Below are 25,035 nucleotides of genomic sequence, written 5' to 3'. Positions count from 1 at the left end.
CACAGGAACACCTCGAGAGTCCAAATGTGGCAGGTTAAAACCCAGAACCTCAATCAGTGGTTGATACCAGATGAGAAACTCCCCCCAGGCACACAGAAGACTGGGCAGCTTGGAAGGAGCTGAACAGACTGCGCTCTAGCACCACGAAATGCAAAGCTACTCTTAAGAAATGGGGCTAGAAAGCAAATGTGGAGAAGAGCAAACCACAAACCACTTACTACAATGCAGTCTGAGACCTGCTACATATACAATGGAGGACCTTCTTACAGCAACCCCAAAGGCACTAGAAGTGGCCAGCTTCTGGTCAAAGGAAATTTAGTATAATACCAAGTTTTTAACTTTGTGGTTTTTCTATACATTATAACTGTATTCTCAATTTGCTTCTGACACAAGAAATAAATAAATTAGCCATGTGATACAAATCAATGCAAGCATTAACATTTAGCCATTTATATTTCATTATGAGTGAAGTAGTCTTGATAGACATTATTTTCAAATTTGTACAAAAACATACAATTTAATAGGCCTATGCAACTCTTAAGTTATGTTTATTTCACATCCAAATTCAAGATTACCTAGTGAAATTAACTGGCAATAGGTTTATGGCAGAGAAGAAAATCCATTGCTTTAGCAGCTGGTGAGATGGCAATTCAAAAAGAGGAAGAAACACATGGAGGCTAAGTCCCTGGCTATTAGGAAGGACATCTATGGTTATATCAATATTTTATAGGCCAGATAAATGAGACCTACAATAAAATGTTACAAGAAAAAAGTATTTCTGCCAAGCATTCTAGAGCAACCTGCTTTCTTCCTTGATATTCCATTCCAAGTACACATGCCCCTGTGTTCCTTCTTCCCCCTTTTCTTTCTCTCCCAATATGGCTGCTGAGCAGGCTCCATCCTCCTTGAGTTATTTCAAGGAATTGGATTGTCTCTTTGTGCATATATTTCTTTGAACGATTTTTCTACAAGTCTTAGGGAGTCCCCCAAGCTTGCCACTACCTCATTGTTGTTGCTCAGTAGCCCTGTTTTGGCTATACAAGCACCATAAGTTGGCTTTTGGGGACATACAACTGAGGAGGGCTGCCAGCCATTAAGGATCTGTTTGACAGCTAGAATTGGTCAGAATGCTGGACCTGGGACACCCACTAGCCCATGAAACTCACTAGATGACTTTGGGTTTGTCACTTTTTCTCAGCCTGACCTACTTCACAAGATTGCTGTGAGAACAAAATGCAAGAGGGAGAAAAGTCTGGAACATCTCCTTGAACTCTTTAAAAGAAAAGCAGGGGGTAAAGGTAGCTAGACAATAAATCATTCATTGTGTTTCCTGAAGGAAACTGAAAGACCATTCTTTGAAACAAGATGTTGGATTACCCTGACTCATCATAGACTGGCTTACATTCTTGTCTTCTTTCTCCATGACACCAGCATTAACTTCTATGTGGGCATAATCAAAAGACCTAGTTTTTTCATCCCTGTCACTATTATTAATATTGTAGCAAGTCCCACAGTCCCTACTTAAAATGACAAAGCAATTTCCCCTGGACACAAAGCCTGTGTAAGAAAGGACAGGCAAGGGAGAGCATATTTTATATCTAGCCACTCTATACGCTTTCATATTAATTTGTTACCACCCCGCACCCCACAGTGTCTTGATATCCAAAAGCTTTTAGCTGATAGGTATATGCATCAGTGCGTCTCTTGCATCTAAAAATACCCTAGAGGGAGAAAGGAGTTGAAGAGAGAAGTTTTGTTATCTGTCTTGTGGCAAGACTGAGCTAGAGTGGGAAGATGAGGGAGAGAAAAGATTTACAGCACATTTTATCCTGTTTGTCAGTAAAGGTGACTTTAGACTGCTTAGTAGGCTCCATATTAGTGAATCTATCCTCAGAAATGTGCAGAAGAGATACTCCCACAGCTACAGAAACATTTGTTTTCACTGTGTTCACAGTTCATATTACTAAATCATTTCAAAAGTTAATTGTAGGAACTGATGCAAAATAAAGCTGCCAATGTCTTTGAAGTATAATAGCTAAAAGCTCCAGTTGAAAGACTGAATGATACTGATTACCCGTTTGGTGCCACTGGTCACCAAAAACAAAGCCATGCCATTCCCTGCCAACCTATTTGCGCTATTCTGGAAAAATTTGTGTCTAGTGGACACTGAACTAGATCAGGGATGGGAAAACTAAAAACCTCCAGATATTGCTGGACTGCAATTCTCACTTGCCCTAGAGTCTAGACAAAGGCCAGAGCTTACGGTGATTATATATCCAACACTATTTTTCCCACTCCTGAAGACTTGCCTTAGGTCTGATTCAGAAGGACTCATGTTAAATTCTTATATTAATGCAACAACACTATCATCTCATTGCCTTCACACTCAAATCAATGGAATTAATAAGAGTAATATTCCCATGCAAGGGTCACATCCTTTTACATATAACATCATCTGATTACTCAGTTATGATCAAATGCCAACTATCTTCAGATAAAAGGGATTTACTTGTGGTTAGGAGTGATAATAACAAGTTCCACTGTGACAGAGTTTGGTGATGGCCAGAAAAATGGACAAAAAGCACCCAGGAGAGCTATATTTACACACTGAAGCAATGAATCCAGAAGAGATGGATTTAAACCTCAGCTAAGCTATGAAAGTCACTTTAGGGCAGTCACTGCCAGTAAACTTAAACTACCATTCAGCACCATTGTGAGGCATAACTCCAGGCTCTCGGAATTCTTTGAACAGTGGGATACAACTGTGAGCAACCATACTACTAGTTCACTTATATAAGTTCACCCCCTTATGAAGTGTGAACCAATCTGCATATTTACACTAACATGGAACTATATAAAGAATTTCAATAAGCAGAAAGCTTTTGGACATGTTTTGGACAGCTGATGTTTGGAAAGACAGAGATCTAACAAAATATAGCACTTACCGCACATGAATGCAACTGTTCTCAGAGTCTGTTGCATTAGAATCTGTGTCACTGGAGAGAGGTTATGATGGGTGTAGTGAGACATTACAATACCAGAGAACAAGATAGCCATGATACCTGGAAAAAGATTGTCACAATCAGATAAAGATTGCAGAATGTGTTGATGTATACCATCGACTATTTCCTAATTTCTGCTAACTGTGAACCCACTAAAATTATCAGCTAAAATTATCCCACTTAAATGGGAAAATTAATTACATCATTCATGTACGATAAGTTTTGCTGGTCATCAGGAAAGCCATGATTAGCTATGGATAAGGTTTTGCATATGCAAGGGTTTTCTTATTCCCTTCAACACTGAAGGACAGCTCCATATGCCTGACTAGGATAGGTGTTAATGTCCCTGAAGTCAAAGCAGAGTGGGAAACAGCCCTTGCTTATGACATTTCATGGCGAAGATTTGGCAGACCTCTGGAGAAGGCTACTACAATGAATCACCAAATGAGAGCCTAATCCACATCTTCCTGCCTTAAATAGTAAAAAACAACTCTATAAACGAAAACAGCCTAAGGCTGCAAAAGCATACCATCTGTCCTACCACTTATGCATTGCCCTAATTTCTGGAAAACAAGATTTTAAAATATGTATATAAATATGTAAAATATGTATATAGACACACACACACACACACATTGAGAGGAAAGGATTGAATTGAAGATTGGAATTTTACCACAGAAACATGGGATAAGTAACACATTTCAGGAGAATGCCTATCTCAATTACCAAAGAAGCTTATTTCATTAAGTCTGCCTGCCCCTCTGGTTTCTTCCTTGACTAGCTGTAAGATTTGGAATGCACTGGCATTGAGAAGACAGTGAAGAAGGGCTGGATCTTTGGTACAGCAGAGTATTTGCATCAAATGGTTCAATAAGACTTGAACTGGGAAAGAATGGGGTTCAATTCTAGCTGAAACTTCTGTAGCTATGTGGTCCTGCCTTTGACATGTAACACAGAAAGGCACTTATCTATGCAAGGCTTACTTGACCTGGTTGTTTCATTTCACAAGTGTATGTTCTCAGTTCTGAATAAAATAAAAAACTTGGGTGACACATGTTGAATTGTTCTTCCTTTTTTGAGATGCAAGAACCCATTCCCATTCTTTCCATGTTATTTCTGCACTGGAACCATATTTTCTGTTGAAGAAGCAATGCCCATAAAAATATCTTCTTTTGTTAACTCCTTACAGATGAAAGTGTGTAGTGGCATACATTTCACAAGCAATAATAGTATCACTCTTAAACTATTACTGTTCAATGTGGAAATTTATTCAGTATTTCTGAGAACATGGAAAAATGGGACATTAAGTAGACTCTTTGAAATTAACGTATTTATTGGGGAAAGCTTTTTCTGTAACAGCAGCTCAGGGCCCTTTTACACAGCCATATAGCCCAGAATATCAACGCAGATAGCCCACACTGCTATATAACCTAGTTCAACGCAGATAATGTGGGATTTTATACAGCTGTGTGTAAGGGGCCTCAGTAGTTGAACTGTTTCTTAAGGGAGTTCCACCAGGCCTATAGCCGGGGGGGGGGGGGGTGTTAGGGGTTCAAACCACCCTGAAATTTTTCAGATTAAAAAAAAACCTGGTTTACTCATGAATTTTAACTGGTTAACCAAATTCCCATGCTAAGTCTATGAGACGCAAAAAAATCAAGTAGATATTGACCGGCCTGTAGCCGGGGGGGGGGGGGGGGGGGGGGGGTTCAGGGGTTCAAAACCCCCCCCCCCCCCAGATTTTCAAAACCCCTCCCGAATTTTTTTTCTGGCTACAGCCCTGAGTTCCACTACAGAGTTGCTGCTACAGACCTAGCTGTATCCCTATTGAACTTCTAGTGAGCTGCCAAAATTCTTAATCATTCTCTATGGCCTTTGGGTTTTAAAACTGATTTGTAGAAAAATAACTTGTAAAATCTGCTTTTCAAGGAACACTTTCTGAAATCTGTTTTACTGCACATTTTGTTTGGGGTAATGACAAGCACAAAAGTGATTAACAATAACAAATGTTTTAAACTGGCTTGGGGATCCGGCAAAGCCCGGGTTATTAGAAAAAGGCATTGTTTATTTTGGTACGTTAGGTACTATCACTTAAGTTGGAATGCCACTCAGTATTTCCTTCATTTTTTGGAAGTCAGCAATCTTAAAGTCTAGAATGCGTGTTTGACTTTTCTTAGTTTCAGCCTTCCTTTGTATGGCGAACTGCAGGAGCACATGGTCACTTGCCCCTAAGGATCCGACCACTTCGACTGCATTGATCAGGTCCTCCACGTTTGTTAAGATGAGATCTAGAGTAGCCGATCCCCTTGTTGCCTCTGTGCCAAGTGTGATCCTGCTCCATTGTCAGTGAGGGTCAAAGTATCTCTGGATGCAGGTAAACTACAACTCTCAATAATCAAGGTCAACCCCCCCCCCCCAATATGTTCAGTTGGTCATGGGAGTTCTCTGTGCCAAGTTTGGTCCTGGTCCATTGTCAATGTGGGTCACTCCTTTTTTGGTGAGGTTCAGAGTGCTCTTTGATTGTAGGTGAACTATAAATCCCAGTATGTACAACTCCCCCCCCCCAAAAAAAACCCCCACCAATATTCCAATTTGGGCATATCAGGCATGTTTATAAAGTTTGGTCCAGATACATAATTGTTTGGGTTCACAGTGCTCTCTGGATGTAAGTGAACCACAACTCCTATAAATCCAACCAAAGACCTCCAGTATTTTTTGTTGGTCATGGGGGTTTGTGTGCCAAGTTAGTTCCTGTCCATCATTGGTGGGGTTCAGAGTGCTCCTTGACTGCAGCCGAACTATAAATCCTAGTACCTCCAACTCCTATAAATCAGGTTCAATTCTCCCCAAATCTCTCCAGTATTTTACATTCATCATGGGGGTCCTGTGTGCCAAATTTTATCCAGGTCCACTGTCATTGGGTGTCATAGTGCTCTGTCTTGATACAGGGTGAACTACAACTTCCATCATGTTCAGTCAGTCCCTCAATCCCCTCCAGTATGTTCAGTTGCTGATTAATTCCTCTGTTTGATGTGCCAGAGAAAACAGTAGGGAAGGGTTATGGGAGAGGCAGTGGCCAGGGTCATGCAAATTCCACACCAATTGAGAGGGTAAGAAATACTGGGATGTCTGTGGTGGAGGAAAAACAGAAAATCTAGGATGAAATTGTCCCCATATGAAAGGCTTGACTTGGGTGGAGGGCAGCATGGTGTTTGTGGAGGACATTGGCAGGGCTCTTGGACATGTTCGTGGCACTTGCTGTAACTGGCAATGTCACTGGAGGGAGAGCCATTGCTGTTTCCTGAGTAGTGGGAGCTATAGCTATTTGTGGAGGCAGGAGCTTATCTGTGTAAGTGGGCCCCCAGCCAAACACCTACATATTTTCACTTTTATTAGGTGTATAGATAAACTTGGCAGCACGCAATAGTCCACAATTGAATCTGTTGTCCAACCCCTGGACTACCTTGAATTGTAGGTAATAGGGTGAATTTAGTACTTTAGATCCAAATTAAATTTCAAATTGAGTACATACGCTCAATGAACTGCTAAACAGAAAACCATAACTCTCACCGATTTAGTGGCTGTACTCTAAATTGGGACTAGCCATTGGATGAAGGATTTAGTAAATAGTGGAAATACACACGTGGAAACCTAGGAAACATTGGCTCTCTGATACATATCGGTACATTAAAAACATTGTTTCACCCCCAAATAACATGAGTTGTATTATGGGTAAAAGTCTTCCCAGGAAGCATTAACCATGTTCATGTGCGACGTAGATGTTCTTGCAAAATTAAAATAAAAACAATCATGTGTGATGCTATACCAGAATTGAGTTAAGGACACTAAAAGAGGGAAATTGCCACGCATCTGAAGAATCGGAACACACAATGTGATCTGATAGCAGCTGACAGCTTCAGTAAATCTCAATGTTGCCATAATCCCCTGGCTGATTTCTTTTTTAAATGTACAGTTACGTAATAATTCAATTTGTCCAATGTAATTTCTAACACTTGATCAAATGTTTATTAAATCAGGAAGTGGCTACAAAATTAATAGTTTTACATTTTCCAGATTTTATCAAGAAGGCAAGTGCCTTAATAGGGCAAACACTGGATCCTCAGGGGTCGTTTCAGGACAGGAGAAGAGCCTTAAATCCATTCTAATTTATGTGTGCAAATGCTCAAGTATTGCCATTTTATCTGGAAAGGAACTGACTGTCAAAACAGCACATTTCTGTGGAAGTCTGCCTGAATGCAAATGCAATTAGACTCAGTGTGCAGCTGTGATCAGTTGCCCATCACATCATTGAAGAAACCATAAAGATGCTGCCAGGAAGGGAGAGAACAGGAATTCTTGACACATGTAAGAAAAGATGGATCTTGAGTTCAGATGTCTGACAGTAATCAGAGGCAAGCTTAGTTGGAACAAATGCTTATTTGTGATGATACATGCCAAAATTCTATACACATCTGCAGAGGAATGAGGAAGAATGCTTCAGATTCTAAGTGCTGAAATCATCATTATTTGATTGCAATACACTGCAGTGCCAAAGGTTTATAACAAATATATGTAGGCTCATTCCAAGCCCACAACTCCACAAAATCTTTGCAGAAATGCTCAGAACTGCGCTTATGCTGCTTGCTAGCCAAGACACTTATTTTTCACAATAATAAAACATGCATTTCCTCAACATGCATTATGCCAGTATGTATGTGTATGTGTGTTTGCAACAACAGTTTTTTTAGCATGTCAGAAGCAACTTGAAAACATACTGCAAGTCACTTCTGGTGTGAGAGAATCTACAGAGACATTGCCTGGGGGATGCCTGGATGTGTTACCATCCTGCTCAGAGGCTTCTCTCATGTCCCTGCAAGTTAGAGCTGACAGACAGGAATTCGCCCCACTCGCGAACTCAAACTGGCAATCTTCAGGTCAGCAACCCAACCTTCAGGTCAGCAATCCAGCCAGCACAAGGGTTTAACCCATTGCACCACCCCGCTCTGGCTCTGCAACAATAGCTAAAAGGAAGATACGTCTCTCTATATATGTCGAAGTATCTTTGTATCTATATATGTATGTATGTATGTATGTATGTATGTATGTATTTTAAAGGATAGCTCCCAGTTCCAGATTTGGAACACATACCATCATGACCAACAGAAAATACTCGAGGTGTTTTTTGGGGTTTTTTTTGGGGGGGGGGGGATGATCCAGGATGCTGGAATTTGCACTCACTCACAACCAAAGAGCACTGTGAATCCAACCAACAATGGATCTGAACTAAACTTAGCACACAATAATCATCATGATCAACTTTCACTGCTGGTGGGAACTGGGGAGATTGAAAGGGATTGCAGTTGTAGTTAACTTACATCCAGACAGCACTGTGACTCCCACTAATGATGGATCTGAACCAAACTTGGCACATATACCCATCATGACCAATTATAATTACTGGTGCCATTTGGGGGCAATAACAGATAATGATGGAAATTGTAGTTTACCCATAACCTTACGCATTTTCTAATGGAACCAGCCATAAAATCTAAAAACAAAAAAGATTATTTCTAATACCTGTCATTACAAAAGACTTAATCAAAGCATTGCCGGATACATAAGCTAGTTGAAAATAAATTAAGCATCCTCAAGCCCATTACATTGCGGATAATGTAATCACAATGCCATTTTTAAAACACTTTACAAAGGTTAAAAACATACAGTTTCAAAATTTTAAAAATATATTCTTCAACTGATAAAAAAATTCAAGGCATTTAAAAGCACAACAGTTAAAAAGAAAACAACAAATAAACAGTGTAGCCTATTCTGAAAGGCTCTTTCCAATGTCTAATCAGCCATCAAAGGCCTGAAGAAATTAGCAGTTCTTCACCTGCCTATAAAAGGATAGCAAGATGGTAATCTAACTTCTCCAGAAAGAGAGTTCTAGGTCCTCTCCCATAAGGATGGTGTGGCAGAAAGACCCCCCCCCCCCTCCGATGATCTCAGAACATCTTTCCTGGCAAAATTTGACAGTGAAACAGGTTCTGGTCTTTTAAAACTGACAGACTCTATATTTCTTCTTCTTATGATCATAATCAAAATTCACACAAGACCAGATCCTCAACAAGCTCTCTCCTGAATAAAATATCTTTCAATTCAGTTCAGCACCAAGTTTATTCATATCTTGGCTCTTTGTAATTCCAATCAACATCTTACTCTGGGTTTTAGTGGTTTCAAAACAAAACCACTAATCTCTGGATGCAACCTACCAGAGATTTGGAATAGTCATGCTGGCTGAGAAAGTTTGGGACTTGTATTCTAAAAAAAAGTAACATTTTCAACCTCTGAGATGCTTGCCATAGATGTGGGTGAAACGTCAGGAGAGAATGCTTTTGGAACATGGCCATGCAGCCCGGAAAACACACAACTCTATTTTCAAGCTTTGTTTTCTGCCCAGACACACTGAGGTAGAGCAAAATTATGAATTAATTGGAACTGCTGGGGTGGTCCCACTGAATAACTCTCTTCGTGAACTGTGTTAAAGCAAATTCCAGAAGTTTTGTAGTATGAGGATGTGAGGTGAAGCTGTCACAAAGCAGAGGGAAAGGAATATCTAATCCTAGAGAATGTGGTGAATTCCCTCACTTCTCTCTCCTTATAGATACAGAAGCTTCTGAAATATAGAAGTGTTAGTTCAGGGAAGCATTACACCCTGTACAGAATATTACAGGAAATATATCACAAAGTTTAACACAATGAAGACTGGAAATCTTTGCAAAGTCATTAAAAGCTTTGAGCAAATCTATTTTGCAGCTTACCTGAGAGAGAAATACCTTCTGCCAGTCCATAGGGAAGGTAAGCAAAGATAATCATCATTCCAAACTCCAGAGAAGGTGTTTTCCTTAAGTCAATATGCTTCAATACGTCAATACCCAACAGTTAAGCAAAATACAAGTGAGGTAAGGGAAAAGAAAAGTTAAACAGCCAGAAGAAGATAATCATTTGTACTGGAGCAAACTAGAAGGCAAAATATTCCTATTAGCCATAAGCACAGTGGCACACTGTGCAATGTTCAGCGGATTAATTCTTCATATTTATTGTAACTTTCCTCAACATGATAAATTACAAATGTTTTGGTTACAATTCTCATTAGTCCCAGTCATGACAGCCAAGAGGCAGAGATAGTGGGAATTATACTCCAAAATATCTAAGAGTTGTTGTGGTGGAGATATAGGCATTTCCCAAGGTCATTTCTTGTCCCCAAATTTCACAGCAAACCATTTTTTTTTCATTTTACCCCTAGGGGTAGGAAATACGGGGGGGGGGGGATCAAATTCCCTGAGGGGGTAATGAAATCATGTCATCGCTGACAGTTTTCCATCCATATTTAATCATTACCCATTAGTTTTAATATGTTTAATATGTTTAATATTTATTAATATGTTTTATATGGCTAATATTTGTTTTTCTCATCATGAATGTGAGATATTCTCCCAAATATTTTTTCCAAGAAGATTTGCCCTGGGGGTGGGGGGAAGTTGGCACAGCAGCTGGCTTTACCAAGTGTGCCCCTTGGCCATGGACCACTGTCCCCAGTGAGGTTTGACATAAGTCTTTTTTCTACACCAGGTTGAACTGGTCATCAAAGTTCAGACATTTTGATGGACTGAAACTGACTAATGTTTTAATATTGGTCTTATGTCAATGGATCAGTCCAGAAATTCTTTTCAGGAGATTCTTGTTGTTTTTTTTCTCGCTTTTTTTTAAACCCTCAAAAGTTTTGTAACTTCTCAGTGCCCTTGAGTTTTTCCTTAGAAAACGATAATGAAGAAGTTGTTATCATCTCTATTGTTATTTAGGATGATGGTGGTGATTTAAGCATGCATTAATTCCTTGTTATCAATGAAGCTAGGTATTACATGTCTTTGCTAGGAGAAACATCTCCTTCTTTTCCTCCCAGATAAAGTAACAAGGAAAAGCTGCAAAGAAGGAAATAAATAAATATCTGGTACTAGCAGACACACTGTTGTCCCCAGCACCCACCATGAGCTGAACCAGGCCTTAAATGGGGAAAATGGGAGAGAAAGAAGAAAAATATCAAAACCAAGCTTCCAAGTTTGACTGGGGGCAGTTGAGGTTTGGGGATCTCTGCTTTAAATTGCTATTACATTGTTCAAAAATGGAAACTCCTTTTACATTTTTTTAAAATGGTCCATTTGGCACAGAAGAAGAGCCTTGGAGGTACAGTGAATACTGCAAAATCTGCCTTGGAGCTTCTATGCAGCCCATAGAATACAGGTATCCCATGCCTGCTGTAAAATGACATAACCAAATTATTTGGTTTGCCATTCCCAACCATGTAGCTGCCATTTGCAGTAACAGAGAAATCTGCAATATAACAATTTGCAATACTGTATTAGTTTTTGGTTATGGGGTGGTATGGTGTGGGTAGAAGAGTACACAGAGCCAATGAAGCTCCAACTGCCATCCTAGTGAGTGAGGCTTTCAAATGTTTAAAACTAGTTTTCAGCTAGTGCAGAGTCATAATCCATTTTGACATAAATCCACACTGAATTGGAATAAGGCCCAACCACTAGGTACATTTTTGTTATGGATGCCGATTCCAGCATTCAACAATAAACCCCCAAGGTTAAAAACCTAATTTGTTTACTGAATGTTTTCTACATATGAAAAGTGGAGCATATGTTAACAAATGATCCATTACTGAAAATGGAATTAATGTATTAGGACTACAGCAAATAATTAGCATATTTTAATCCTTCATTAGAATGTAAGATGAGCTATTACAGAGTAACCTAGGCCTTAATGACAGTAATGTATGAAGGCAACGGTTTTCATGTAAGTCTCAAATTACTGCCCACGAGCACCGTAGATATTAAAGCAGAAGAGAGGGACTAGAATGCTAAAATCAAAAGGCCTTCTGTTTTAAAAAGATCATCTCCCTAAGAAACACAACTGAGGGTCATTATTAAAATGGAACAGTTCACTCGTCTATGCATGGACATTACTTTCCCTAAAAGCAAAGGATATTACTGCAGAAATAAGGCCAGTCAGAGTCCCCAGCGCGGCAGAACCAAAGAACATCTTCAGAAAGTAACCCAGAGCCTGGAGAAAGGTTTGCCATCCACTTACGTCGGATGTATGTTCTCTTGTCAAACCTTCTGCTGTGCTGGGAACAATTAAAAAAATAATAGAAAGACAACCAGTAAAGTTGCAAATTTGAATCATAAGACTTGCAAGCACCACATTTTTTTAAAAAAGAAACAATCTCAAGAATCTACATTTCTCTGTTGAAACTGCTCTTAAAATGCTTTTACTGTGATATAACAAGTGGAATGTCAAAAGGCATTAAATCAAGTGCTGAGTGCAATTTCCCCACAGGGAAACACAGCTCTGCTAAAAATCTGGAAATCTAGCCTTGTTTCTGTAATGCTTTTAGCAATGGTACAAAAGAAGCTAGAATGGTGCCTGCTGCAAAAAAAAGAAATAAAATCCTTCTAGCAGCAAAAAGGAGACAAAGGTTTTAATGATACATAAAGCAGAGAGAAAGGCAAAATTTGAACTAGTTCCTGCTCTACAAAAAGAGAAATATAGTCTCAGAAAAGCAAGGGTGTTTCTTTCTTTGATCATCAAGGCATGGGAGAATATGGGGGTGTGGGGGGAGAGACAACTATTCTTGGGTAATCAGGGGGGAATGTGAGAATGTGGGCTTGGGCTGTGGCGCAGGCTGGAGAGCAGCTGCAATGAATCACTGCAATGAATCACTCTGACCAGGAGGTCATGAGTTCGAGGCCCACTCGGAGCCTATGTTTGTTTGTCTTTGTTCTATGTTAAAAGGCATTGAATGTTTGCCTATATGTATAATGTGATCCGCCCTGAGTCCCCTTCGGGGTGAGAAGGGCAGAATATAAATGCTGTAAATAAATAAATAATAAATAAGGTAGATCAGGACCCTGGCTGAATATGAACCAAAAAAGTAAATATAAAGAAAAAAAACAGATTCTATTGATAAGAATACTTCAGAATGCTTACACAAGGTTTGCTTCTTCACCAGTATCTGATTTCTTTGGCATCTGGATCATATGTCCAACATATTAGTTTAGGTAAAAAGTGGCAGATGTGTTCCCTTCTGTAGTGTAATTACACAAATAAAAACACTCATCCATGTCTATTATGCAGGAGTGACGGGGGGCAAAAAGCCTGATTTGACTTCAACCATCATACCGCCAAGCTTTCGCCAAGCCAAGATGCTCTCATGATGAAGAACATCCTGGGTTTCAGCATAGAGGGGTGGGATGAAAATACCTGTTTACCTGCTACAAGGCATAAGGAGAATTAAAAATAATAATAATTAAGAAGTCATGCCACAGTTGTGGCAGTATCAGAGGTGTCATCTGGATTACTGTCTAATGGTTCTTCTTGGGAACCGTTTCAGTGGGTGTGGCCTAATTATATGGATAAGATACTTGCATCAGTACTGCATCTAGGCTTGAATTTTCATTATTTTTGTCTTCAGAAAAAAAGTTGAGGATTTGGAGAGGCAAATGCCTTATTATATTGGGAGCACCTGCTGTTGGGGAACAGAGATGCAATGCTAAATCCTCTTCTCGAGAGGACCTCCCTGGATTTAGAGACATGTAAGAACTACCATCCCACTGCAGACCCTCCCCGCTGCCTCCTCCCTCCCCCTCCTCAGCTCTTTCTGGACAAGGTGCTCAAGAGTGTGATGGATGGGCAGGTCAAACTGCTCTTAGAAGATTATCTGATTATCATATTATCTGGATTCATTTCAGTCTAGTTTCAGGACAAAGTCCGAAACCAAAACTTCTCATGGCTGCTTTGATAGATAAGCTGCTCTCAGGTAAAGATGGGACAGTAATACCCAACCAATCCTCCTGGTTCTCTTGGAGACTTTTGAGACTACTAACCATGGTATCTCATTGGACCAGCTCTGTGAGAGAAAAATAGAATGCACTATCATATGAAATTTATATTGCTAAATAGCTGGTTACCAAAAGTGGGACTGGAGAACTTCTGTTCAGCTCCATAGCTGTTAGATTATGGATTACTACATGATTCCATTTTATCACTCATGTTATTAAATATCCAAATAGGACTAATTGGCAAGATCACCAATGACTTTGATGGCATCAGTATACTGAAAGCACCCAGTTCTATGTATCTGTGTTATTAAGAGTAAGAGGGATCCTGTTAAGGGGCTCAGCTAGATAATGTAAGGGTACTTGATAAGAACCATAAAGATGAATCTGTACAAGGTAAAGACTTAAAGGACTGTGGTTGCTACACCTGATAAATCTGGTGTAGTGACTGGCATGGATGGAACTGCACTCTAGCAAAGGGACAGGTGCATAGCCTAAGAAGTATAGATGCAAAGTACATGTCTTTCTCAAGTCCACACACTAATTAATGTTTGTTTGTTTGTTAAAAAAAACAGAATTGAACTGTTAAATTTGAAAGCACTTACTTTGTTAGGACAATTGAGACTGCATCATTGAGTATACTTTCCCCAAAGACCAGCATGTTAAGTACTGGATCAACATTAAGGGCATTAAAGATAGCAATAGTAGCTACTGGGTCAACAGCTGAGATCAGAGAACCAAATGCAAAACTGTAAAAAAAATGAAAAGACTGGATTAACATATGCCTGCAAATAGTCAATGCTGCTGCATATGTGATAACAAGCAGTGTTCAGCCTTTCTGAAACACCAAAGTGTTTTGTTTTGTTTTTTAAAAAGAATAATTATTTTGACTTTTCAAACAGGAAGAAAAATGCAACTAAGACACTTCTAAGCATCCTCAGACTCTACCTTCCCCGCCCCATATTTTTGGAAAAAAGCATTATTGGCAAGCTTTTTTCTAAAAAATATTCTAAGTATATTATAAATATTACAGTACACAAATATTCATTCCAAGAGGCATCACAGAGGAGGGTGGAAGATGTAACACCCAATGCTTGATTAATACAACCTGCCATCCATCATTTTATCATATTAAATCTATTTCTGGGAGTTGATGTCCAAAACAACAGGAAGACCAAATGTTGGGAACCACTGAATTAGACAGAAAGACAGACAGGCACCTTAAGAAAGAAGAGGCAGCAATAGCTGGGGATTTGGTAGTACTCCCTAGCACTGCAGCTACTTTTGTGCACGTGTTCATCCTGGAGGCAATGGTGGTAATGAGGCACTGCTTGTGAGAGATGGGTGCCTCCTTATCCAAATACACATTCATTCTGTCCTCAGGGAGCCAGATGCAGTGGGCATCATGGTGGCAGTGGCAGGGTTGTAGGACGCTCCCCAGATCTGCTTACTTATCTTTCAGGAAGCAGGTGGTCAAGAACACTTGTGGGGAGGGAGGGAGGGCAAAAGAGAGCTGCCCTACTATCACCAGAGTTGTGGTGATTACTGGGTTCTCATCTGCAGAAGACCTGGGTAGGAGAAGCACTGTCTGGGATTTAGCAGTGAAAGCAAGGGAGAGTGGAGAGGAAAGTTCTTTGTTTGGCTTGAGGCTCTACTCTGAGCCAAGGTTACAATTGTGCCATAGTTCAATATTTTTTTGATCTTGGAGCATTTTGGATTTTTGAAAAAGGGATATTAACCTTTATAAATAGTGCATCTACAGCAACCTTTTGGAGGATGTCTTACACGAAGAACAGATAATTACTGTATTTACACGAATCTAATGCACAGCTTTTTGGGCTAAATGACCTTGCCAAAATTGGGGTGTTCATTACATTATCGTAATACGGTAAAGAAAATAATAATAACAACTTTATTTGTATTCCGTCCTATCTCCCTAAGGGAACTCAGGGGCGGCACGCACAGGAGAGTTAGCAGGAGTGCGTGCCAGCCTCTTTGCCTGCCCGAAGTCGTCACTGCTTTCGCATCCACCTCCTCTGCTCCCGGGACCTTCCTCTTTTCTTGCTTTTTCCCTTTCTTTCTTCCCCTCTTCCTTCCTTTTCTTCCCATCTTTTTCTTCCTTCCGCCCTCCTTCCTTTCCTTTCCTTTCCTTTCCTTTCTCTTCCTTTTCTTCCTTCCTCTTTTCTTACCTACATTCTATTTTCCATCCATCTTTTCTTTTCCTTCTACCTTCCCGCCTTCCAATTTCACCCTATCTTCCTTTCCTTCTTTATCTTCCCAATAAGAGTTACCTGATTTCCTGGTATTACTTTCCATTGATGGAAGATTTGGTGATCTAACACTTTTTTATTTTTAAAGAAGGAATTCTAAGTGCACAGCAACTGCAATGAACACCTGTTTAGAACAAATTATAAAAAGTACACTTTTTGCCTCTGTGCATTAAATTTGCCAACAAATATTTTTTTTTGGTTTCAAGGTTTAGAAAATTGAGGTGCATATTAGATTTGATAGTGCACTAGCTTCAAATAAATATTGGTATACAGATGGTGCCAAAGGCTTACCTGTCGGTCATGTTGAGTTTATAAATTACATCAGCCTGGAAAGAATCCAACAAAACACAAGGCATTTTAATTAACTATGATTCTTTTACAATTACAAATCCCATTATAGAGACAAAGGCTCTACTGTGATGAATTATTAAGGTTTCCAGGCAGAGCTTAGATACCCTCACTAATGTAGTACATTGTCACCAAAGTGCCAAAAGAGGTTTTCATGAAAACAGAAGACAATGAAGTGTGAATAAGCATTAACATGAGAGAGTACCAAAGAGATTACAGCTATTCATTTATAGTTGAGGAAAACATAAAAGAAGCAGCCAACCTGCTACAGCAATTTCATTTTTTTTTCAACAAGAGAGAGGAACATTTGCTCCTCCACTAGGTTTGATCTTCAACTCCTTTACCATTGGTCATGCTGGCTGGGGCTGATGGCAGTTGTTGACTAAAGTATATGAGTTTTGAAATTATGTATGGTATTAAAGTTAAGGTGGCCGAATTTTTAGGGGCTGAGGCCAGTTTTCAGTCCCCAGGATCCATCACAGACCCCTAAAAAAACAAAACTAAATATAATCGGGAAAGCATAGGAGATGTAAAAAATCTTTGGGGGTTGGGATTTTACTCCTAGTCTGAAATTTCTCTTGTCCATTTCTTTCAAACTTTTTTTCTGTTGCCTCATTTCTTCAATTTAATTAAGTTATTTTGTTTTGACTTACATGCAACTATAAGTCAATAAAAGTTATTAACTAATTAATTAAAGAAATGTTGCAGCTGTGAAAAAATGCACACCAGTTGTTCTGTAGATTCAAGACCACAGTAAATTTCATGTGAGACCACCTCTAGATTCCCATGGATGTGGAACATTGCTGTTGTTCTTTTAACAAACTAAAGGGGAATGATTTTTTTTCAATGACTAATCCCGGTTCAAATTTAAAATGTAATTAGAGCAACTCAGTTTTAACTGCCTTTTGTATACTGCTGTGCTATGACATTTTACAAACAAGCAAGCAGTAATCCGTAAATATAACAGGCATATAATGAGAAAAATTGACTTTTGCTAGCTTTCTCATACCAGGGATCTGAACAAATGCTTATATAACTTACCTCTATGGACAATGACCTTCTAAGACACTAAAATGTAGGGCAGAATGAACTAACCATCATAATGGATAAGGTTTCAGTCTCTGCTTGGGGTATTAAATTGCATAGGAACTCCCTAGTGTTAATGGTCCCCATCTTTTGTTTGCTCTGGGATTTATTAATACTTTCTGTGGTTCAAAATATAATAGCACTATTCATCATTTCCCCATATCTTTATAAAAGATTGTTTGTTTGTTTTAAATCTGCTGAAAAAATAGATCTCTTTTTTGGATAACCATTTTCACTGTACCTCTGGATGTCCTTCTCAGTTTTTCCCTATGGACAGAGGCAAATATTTTGCTTCTGAATTCCTTATGCCCTTTAGCATGCCCTAAGCTGACAACACCCAACACACTTTGACTGTGATATTATTCTTTTAAGAGGAAATGTCAGTTTCTGATTGTTGGCTCCAACATACATTGCCCCATTTTGCCAAACATAGCTAAAGATACAAGTCATTTCCCAGAGTGTCAGAATAGCTTGACATAATTTTTCTATGAGGCCTTGAAGTTGGTCCATTAGTAGGGATGCTTAGAAGGAAGGGTTGATTCATTTTGCACTTTAATAGGTGCCTGCCTAATTTTTACATCCCCAAAACAGAATGCAAACTGAAATATAGCTAAGTTTCAATTTCATTTGTATGCTTGCAATTTTTGGGATGCAGTTCTCTGATCGAGAAGGCATACAAAGAGGTTATAATGGGGAGCATATATGCAAAAAGGTGTTTGTTGGTGAAAACAATACACTAAAAATGTATTGCAGTGGGCATAATTTCATTAAAACCCAGGTAGGGTAATTTCCAATAACATACAAGCAGATTTCCATCTCCCATCAAGACATCCTCTTCCTCTCCTGTGCCTCCATAACCCTATGAGCCTACTCCTAAATTTGCTCATAATAAGGGTCCCCCTCTTGTTCAACTATATTATTATTATTATTATTATTAATAATAATAATAATAATAATAACAACAACAACAACAACAATAACAACAACAACAACAACAACAGCAACAACTTTATTTCTACCCTGCCTTTTCCTCCATGGGGACTCAAGGCAGCTAACAAATAAACACACCTAATAACATTTTATAGTAACATCGATACAAAAACAATTAAACATTTGTGGGTGGATACAAAAGTTAAAATGCAGTTGAAATATAAAAAATGTCATTGAAATTAGGTTCAAAGCCCACCATCCCACAAAATCCCACCTGTGACCTCCACAGCAGTGTGCCCCTTGAGTAGAAAGAAACTATTCTGTCACTGGCACCCATTTCTCCTTTGAACAGACACAGTTGAATACCACCCTCTCTTTGGAGAAATGCACATAAAATGTATACATTCATAATGATTGTTTTAAAAAATCAGAAACAGATGCAAAACAGGGTAAAACAAATGCAAAACTGAACAATGAGAAGTTGGAGAAAACTTTAACTGGCAGATTTATCCACCCATCCCTATCTCTTGGTCAATGTTTTTCAAACCACAAATGGTTGTGTCGTCAATCATTCCTTTTCACAACCCAACTAAACAATTGATCAGATCACACCAAACCCTGAATATGCAGGAGCTCTCACCTGACCCAGAAAATAGATGCCTCCTCCAACAATGAAAGCTGAAATTGCCGTCCCAATCACAGAAAATAGGGTGATGGAGCCTATGTTTTGAAAGAAATTCCCCTAAAAACAAGATAAAAAGAAAGAGAAGTAAAATACAGTGAGATTGAATATGAATCCGAAATTACCTACCAACTCAGCCTCAAAACTAATATTCAGTGGCGGGACTTGGCATCTGAACAAATGAAGCACAAATAAAGTACAATTGATTAGAAAAAATGCATAATTGGAATGGTTAATTCTGGATAAAAAGTTTGCTGGGACATGTTAACTGCTCTTCTATTTTTGTGGTGAAGGAAGCTATCCCTATTCTTTCCATGTTATTTGTGCCTCTAGTACCACCGTTCCTATTAAAGAAGTAGTGCTTTGGGACACATCTGCTTCATTAGTTGAGGTATACCTGTTTAGAGATAAAGGTTTTGCAACATCTCACCTTGTGTAATGAATACCCAGATTCAAATATGATTGGTGGAAGTAAAAGAAGAAAAAACATATTGGGACGAAACATTTCTTCTTCCTGCAAAATACAGCAAACAACAAGATGACAGGATTATGAAGTGTGTGACAAAGCCAATAATACCCCAACTGACACAAACAAACAGGCCTAAATCCATCCTCTTTGAAATATTTACCACTCCAAAGGAGGGAAGGGTTTTAAGAAGCAAAAATGCTGGCAAATGTTTATATTGCCTCATTCCCAACATCCCTGGAATTACTCTTTAAATTGCTTTTCATCAAATAGCTACAAAAAGGAAGCTCTATTTGAATTGCTATGTCCAAATACACAGCATTGGAAACAAGACAACCGTGTCAACAAAACAGTACAATTTTCACAAGCCGAAGCACAACTGCAATAGATTTTGTCTTCAACTGTCCCAGATAATGCCATCCATATGACAAAGATGCAAAGCAGGTGGCTTTCACGTGTGCTTGGAACTCTTTGAAGCTACAACAGGTGAAGGGCATGATAGGTCAACTTTCAAAAAGGGATGAATTTGGGAAATCCATCCTTCTGAATCCTTATTATCTGAATTTGCTTTCTATAGAAAACATATTCAAAATGCTTCCTTTGACCATTTACTCCTAAACCCCCACCCACCCAACATCCCATCCTCAGGCATTATAAGCAATGAAACACCCGATACAACTATTTCCAAACATAAAGTTACAACACCAAAAATCAGTTTGGGATAGCTCTATTTTTCATAAACATATATTCAGAAATTGCAGTGGACTGTTCTCACTGCAAATTTTCTTTTTCCTGATAAATAATAAAAAGGATTGACCAACTCCTCCAAGATCTATAGCCCAAATAGGAAAATATCACACATAAATCAGCTGGGGCTTTTTAAGACATAAAAGAAAAAGAGAACTTTCCAGAAAAGAGCTGCTTCCTTCTTCTATGCCCCCTTCTTTCACATTAGGAGAAGCAGTTCCATGAAGCACAGAGTTCACTAAGGAAGGGAAGTGCTTCCTGTGAATTGTAAGAACATTTTGTTGTGTTGCTAAGCTCCACGGGAGTCAATATGATCTTGTATTCAGGATTAGTTCTACAGTCCTACAAAATTAAACCTGATATGGGACTCTATCAGAAGTGATTAATGACACGTAATTTGATCAATAAAAGGAAGATCAGAAACCAAGCTAAGGACAGAACTAGTCAGAGAGTTGATAGGAATAATGCAGATCAAGTACATTAACAGCTCTAGGTGAGAGCAGAAAGGCATAATCATTCCTGAGGTATCAGGAACAGTGTAGTAAGATATGAAGGCTAGAAACTCTAGATCAGCTCCTCGAAACAGAACATTTTCAAAGTCACAGAAGAATGACAACAGCAACTTTTTCCCTTGAGGGGTGCAAATGTTAATTTTTAATATACCTGACAAAGCTAAAAAAGCTAATTTATTGGGGAAGTTAGCAATCTGTCTTTCAAAATAGTTGATTCAAACAAATCGGTTTTGAACACTCATTTGCAACACTTTTAGAGCATGAAGTTCATTTTTGAAATTATACATGATGGCTTCAGTAAAACCATTTTGTCAACTTCTCATGCATTTCTTTGTGTGAGTGTTTTGGTACTGCAAGCATAAAATCTGTACTGTGAAAACACAGTCTTCAGACTTTTGGAGAAACATGATATATAGTAGAGCAAGAACGTGTTTTTATTCTTTATGCCAGTTAACTATCAGGCCTGTGAAATGCTAATAATTTTCTAAAAAGAGCTAGACACACTTGATTTAAGGAAGACTTCTTTAACTAAGATTCTTTACATTTTTGTGTGTTCTGAAACTATGGGGAGTCTTATTCCACAAAGATCCCAAATTCCAATATGGGTGTGTTCCAAGGGCTTTACCCCGAGAGTGAAAAATACACATCAGGTATTTTCTTACCGAATACATAAACCACACCATAATTCTATGCATATACACTCAGGAGTGACCTGGGATGAAGAACACAAGATTATCTTGCTTGAGGGCTCTGAGGAGCAAAGAATGCTAAATAAAGGGAAAGGGGTTTCAAGCAAAGTTTCATTCTGATACCTCTTTTGTTCATATTGAGGGAAATAGAGAAGGTGAAAAAATAAACTTAGAACATTGCAGGTTATACCTTCCAGTTGGCTAGCTTTTGTGCTTCTATGATTTTTATAACTGCTCCCATGAGGATACCTAAAGAAAAAAGAGAAGACAAAGAACCACAAAGTGTTTACATTCTCAGTTTGCTTAAGGTCAATGTCACCAAGGCATTTATATGTTTGTATGGCTTTAGTGAACATGAAGGTATTTAGTTCTATCTTGCCCTAAGGCACTATCCTTAAATATTACAGATTCCTCAGTTTATATCAATATAAATTAGCTAACAAAATACAGAAAATTAAATTGTATGTAAATTACACACAAAATGTAAGCAATGGCACTATGAAATGGCTTTGGACTCCCCTTCTCCCTTTCTACGAGGACTGCAGCAGCCTTTTCATCAATCCTGACATCCTGTTTTTGATGCAGTCCTTGTTACATTTATTTATATCCTGTCTTTTGCCCAGTCTGGTAAGAAGGAAGCTTACCAATTAGGAGTCATTTCAGACTTAGGGTGACCCTAAATCTAAAGTTTAGAGCAGAGGCTGGGTAAATGAACTTGGAGAGCCGCATGCAACCCAAGGCCCTTAGTTTAGGGACCCCTAAGCTAAAGCATTCCCCACAAAGTAGATGCCCAGCCACTTTTTGAAGACATTCCTTATCTATTCCTTTTCACTTTCCCTCTTCTCTGTGGTGTCCCACCTCAATGCTATTGAAAGCAGTGGTCTGTGGACCAGTGTTTGTCCCTAGGCCATTGATTGCCAGAAGATTCCAAGAATGAAAAAATAGTAGCAGTCAATGGACACAAATATGGTGCTGGCCCCAAACATAGGTGGGAGGCTCTGCCAATCCTCCACATTAGAAAGCATAAGATCTATCCCACAAGGTTTGATTTTAGCTCAAAGAATGAAGCAACTTTGTTTTTTAATTGCTTGTAAAGAAGAGGCAAGAAATCTGTGCTCAGATGTTATTGAGGTATACTACCTAGAATCATAGAATCATAGAATAGTAGAGTTGGAAGAGACCTCATGGGCCATCCAGTCCAACCCGCTGCCAAGAAGCAGGAAATCTCATTCAAAGCACCCCCGACAGATGGCCATCCAGCCTCTGTTTAAAAGCCTCCAAAGAAGGAGCCTCTACCACAGTCCGGGGGAGAGAGTTCCACTGCCGAACAGCCCTCACAGTGAGGAAGTTCTTCCTAATGTTCAGGTGAAATCTCCTTTCCTGTAGTTTGAAGCCATTGTTCTGTGTCCTAGTCTGCAGGGCAGCAGAAAACAAGCTTGCTCCCTCCTCCCTATGACTTCCCCTCACATATTTGTGCATGGCTATCATGTCTCCTCTCAGCCTTCTCTTCTGCAGGCTAAACATGCCCAGTTCTTTAAGCCTCTCCTCATAGGGCTTGTTCTCCAGACCCTTAATCATTTTAGTTGCCCTCCTCTGGACGCTTTCCAGCTTGTCAACATCTCCCTTCAACTGTGGTGCCCAGAATTGGATGCAGTATTCCAGGCGTGGTCTGACCAAGGCAGAATAGAGGGGGAGCATGACTTCCCTGGATCTAGATGCTATACCCCTATTTATGCAGGCCAGAATCCTGTTGGTTTTTTTAGCAGCCGCATCACATTGCTGGCTCATGTTTAACTTGTTGTCCACAAGGACTCCAAGATCTTTTTCACATGTACTGCTGTCTAGCCAGGTGTCCCCCATTCTGTATCTTTGCATTCCATTTTTTCTGCCAAAGTGAAGTATCTTGCATTTGTCCCTGTTGAACTTCATTTTGTTAGTTTCGGCCCATCTCTCTAGTCTGTCAAGATCGTTTTGAATGCTGCTCCTTTCTTCTGGAGTGTTGGCTATCCCTCCCAGTTTGGTGTCGTCTGCAAACTTGATGATCGTGCCTTCTAACCCTTCATCTAAGTCAGGGGTCCCCAAACTTTTTAAGCAGAGGGCCGGTCCACAATCCTTCAGACTGTTGAGGGGCCGAATTATCATTTGAAAAAAAAAATACAAACAAATTCCTATGCATACTGCAGATATCTTATTTGTAGTGCAACAACAACAACAATGAAAGAACAATACAATATTTTAAAATGAAAACAATTTTAACCAACATAGACCTATTTGGATTTCAATGGAAAGTGTAACACAATATTAGCATTATATATTACTATATTGAACTATACCACTATACTATTATATAATAGTATAGGGGCCGGGCTGTGACGCAGCTGGCTAGTAACCAGCTGCTATAAATCACTACAGACCGAGAGGTCATGAGTTCGAAGCCCGGGTCGGGTTAAGCCTCCGACCATTAGTAGCCCCGGCTTGCTGTTGACCTATGCAGCCCCGAAAGACAGTTGCATCTGTCAATTAGGGAAATTTAGGGACGCTTTATGCGGGAGGCTAATTTACAACACCATAAAACTGCCAGCAAACACGAGGAAAGGAATGAGGAAGTACAGCCACTACTGGATGGTGAAGCAACAGCTCCCCCTGTGGCCGGAATCGTGAAGCTGGAAAAATGTTTTTTTTAAAAATGCCTCTGAGTCTGTCTAATGTATGTTGTTTGTCTGTTGGCATTGAATGTTTGCCATATATGTCTTCATTGTAATCTGCCCTGAGTCCCCTTTGGGGTGAGAAGGGCGGAATATAAATACTGTAAATAAATAAATAAATAAACAAATAATATGTAATATATAACATATAATTAATATTATTATATGGTATTACTACTAGTATTATATTGTATAACATAAGACTATTATCAATATTATATGTATATACAAAATATTATATTATTAAAACTGATATAAAATATTATATTATAAAACTGAGGGCGGGGGCCAGGTAAATGACCTTGGAGGGCCGCATCCGGCCCCCGGGCCTTAGTTTGGGGACCCCTAGTCTAAGTCATTAATAAAGATGTTGAACAGAACCGGGCCCAGGACGGAACCCTGCGGCACTCCACTCGTGACTTCTTTCCAAGATGAAGACGACACATTGATGAGCACCCTTCGGGTTTGTTTGGCTTCGACCTACAATTCTTCACCACTGTTTACATTGATGTGAGCTAAAGAGAGCTGCAGTTCACCTCCATCTACAGAGTGACCTATTTCTATACTCTTCTTCCTCGCTATGTCGTGTACACAAATGTCACAAGAATAATTATCATAGCACCAACTTCTACTATTTAAACAGTAAGAGACATGGGAGCAGAAGCAACAGGCCATATGGTGTTGCACCTAGTATGAG

The 25,035-nt window shown here is 39.2% G+C and overlaps 1 protein-coding gene across 4 annotated transcripts in view; it reads right to left on the bottom strand.

The window, feature by feature from the left end:
* slc9a8 (solute carrier family 9 member A8) overlaps nt 1-25,035 on the bottom strand; it is an 82,390-nt gene that overhangs the window by 9,607 nt on the left and 47,748 nt on the right. For all 4 annotated transcript variants that reach the window (XM_008110130.3, XM_062978929.1, XM_062978927.1 and 1 more), the window contains 8 exons: nt 21,824-21,882; nt 19,650-19,733; nt 19,178-19,279; nt 16,465-16,499; nt 14,509-14,652; nt 12,054-12,192; nt 9,821-9,926; nt 2,946-3,062 (listed from right to left, as the gene is read on the bottom strand). In XM_008110130.3, coding sequence (XP_008108337.1) covers nt 2,946-3,062; nt 9,821-9,926; nt 12,054-12,192; nt 14,509-14,652; nt 16,465-16,499; nt 19,178-19,279; nt 19,650-19,733; nt 21,824-21,882 — 786 coding nt within the window. The remainder of the gene's footprint in view (nt 1-2,945; nt 3,063-9,820; nt 9,927-12,053; nt 12,193-14,508; nt 14,653-16,464; nt 16,500-19,177; nt 19,280-19,649; nt 19,734-21,823; nt 21,883-25,035) is intronic.

The sequence above is a fragment of the Anolis carolinensis genome, chromosome 4, assembly GCF_035594765.1.
Source record: "Anolis carolinensis isolate JA03-04 chromosome 4, rAnoCar3.1.pri, whole genome shotgun sequence".
NCBI lineage: Eukaryota > Metazoa > Chordata > Lepidosauria > Squamata > Dactyloidae > Anolis > Anolis carolinensis.
This window is presented reverse-complemented; position numbering and strand designations above follow the sequence as displayed.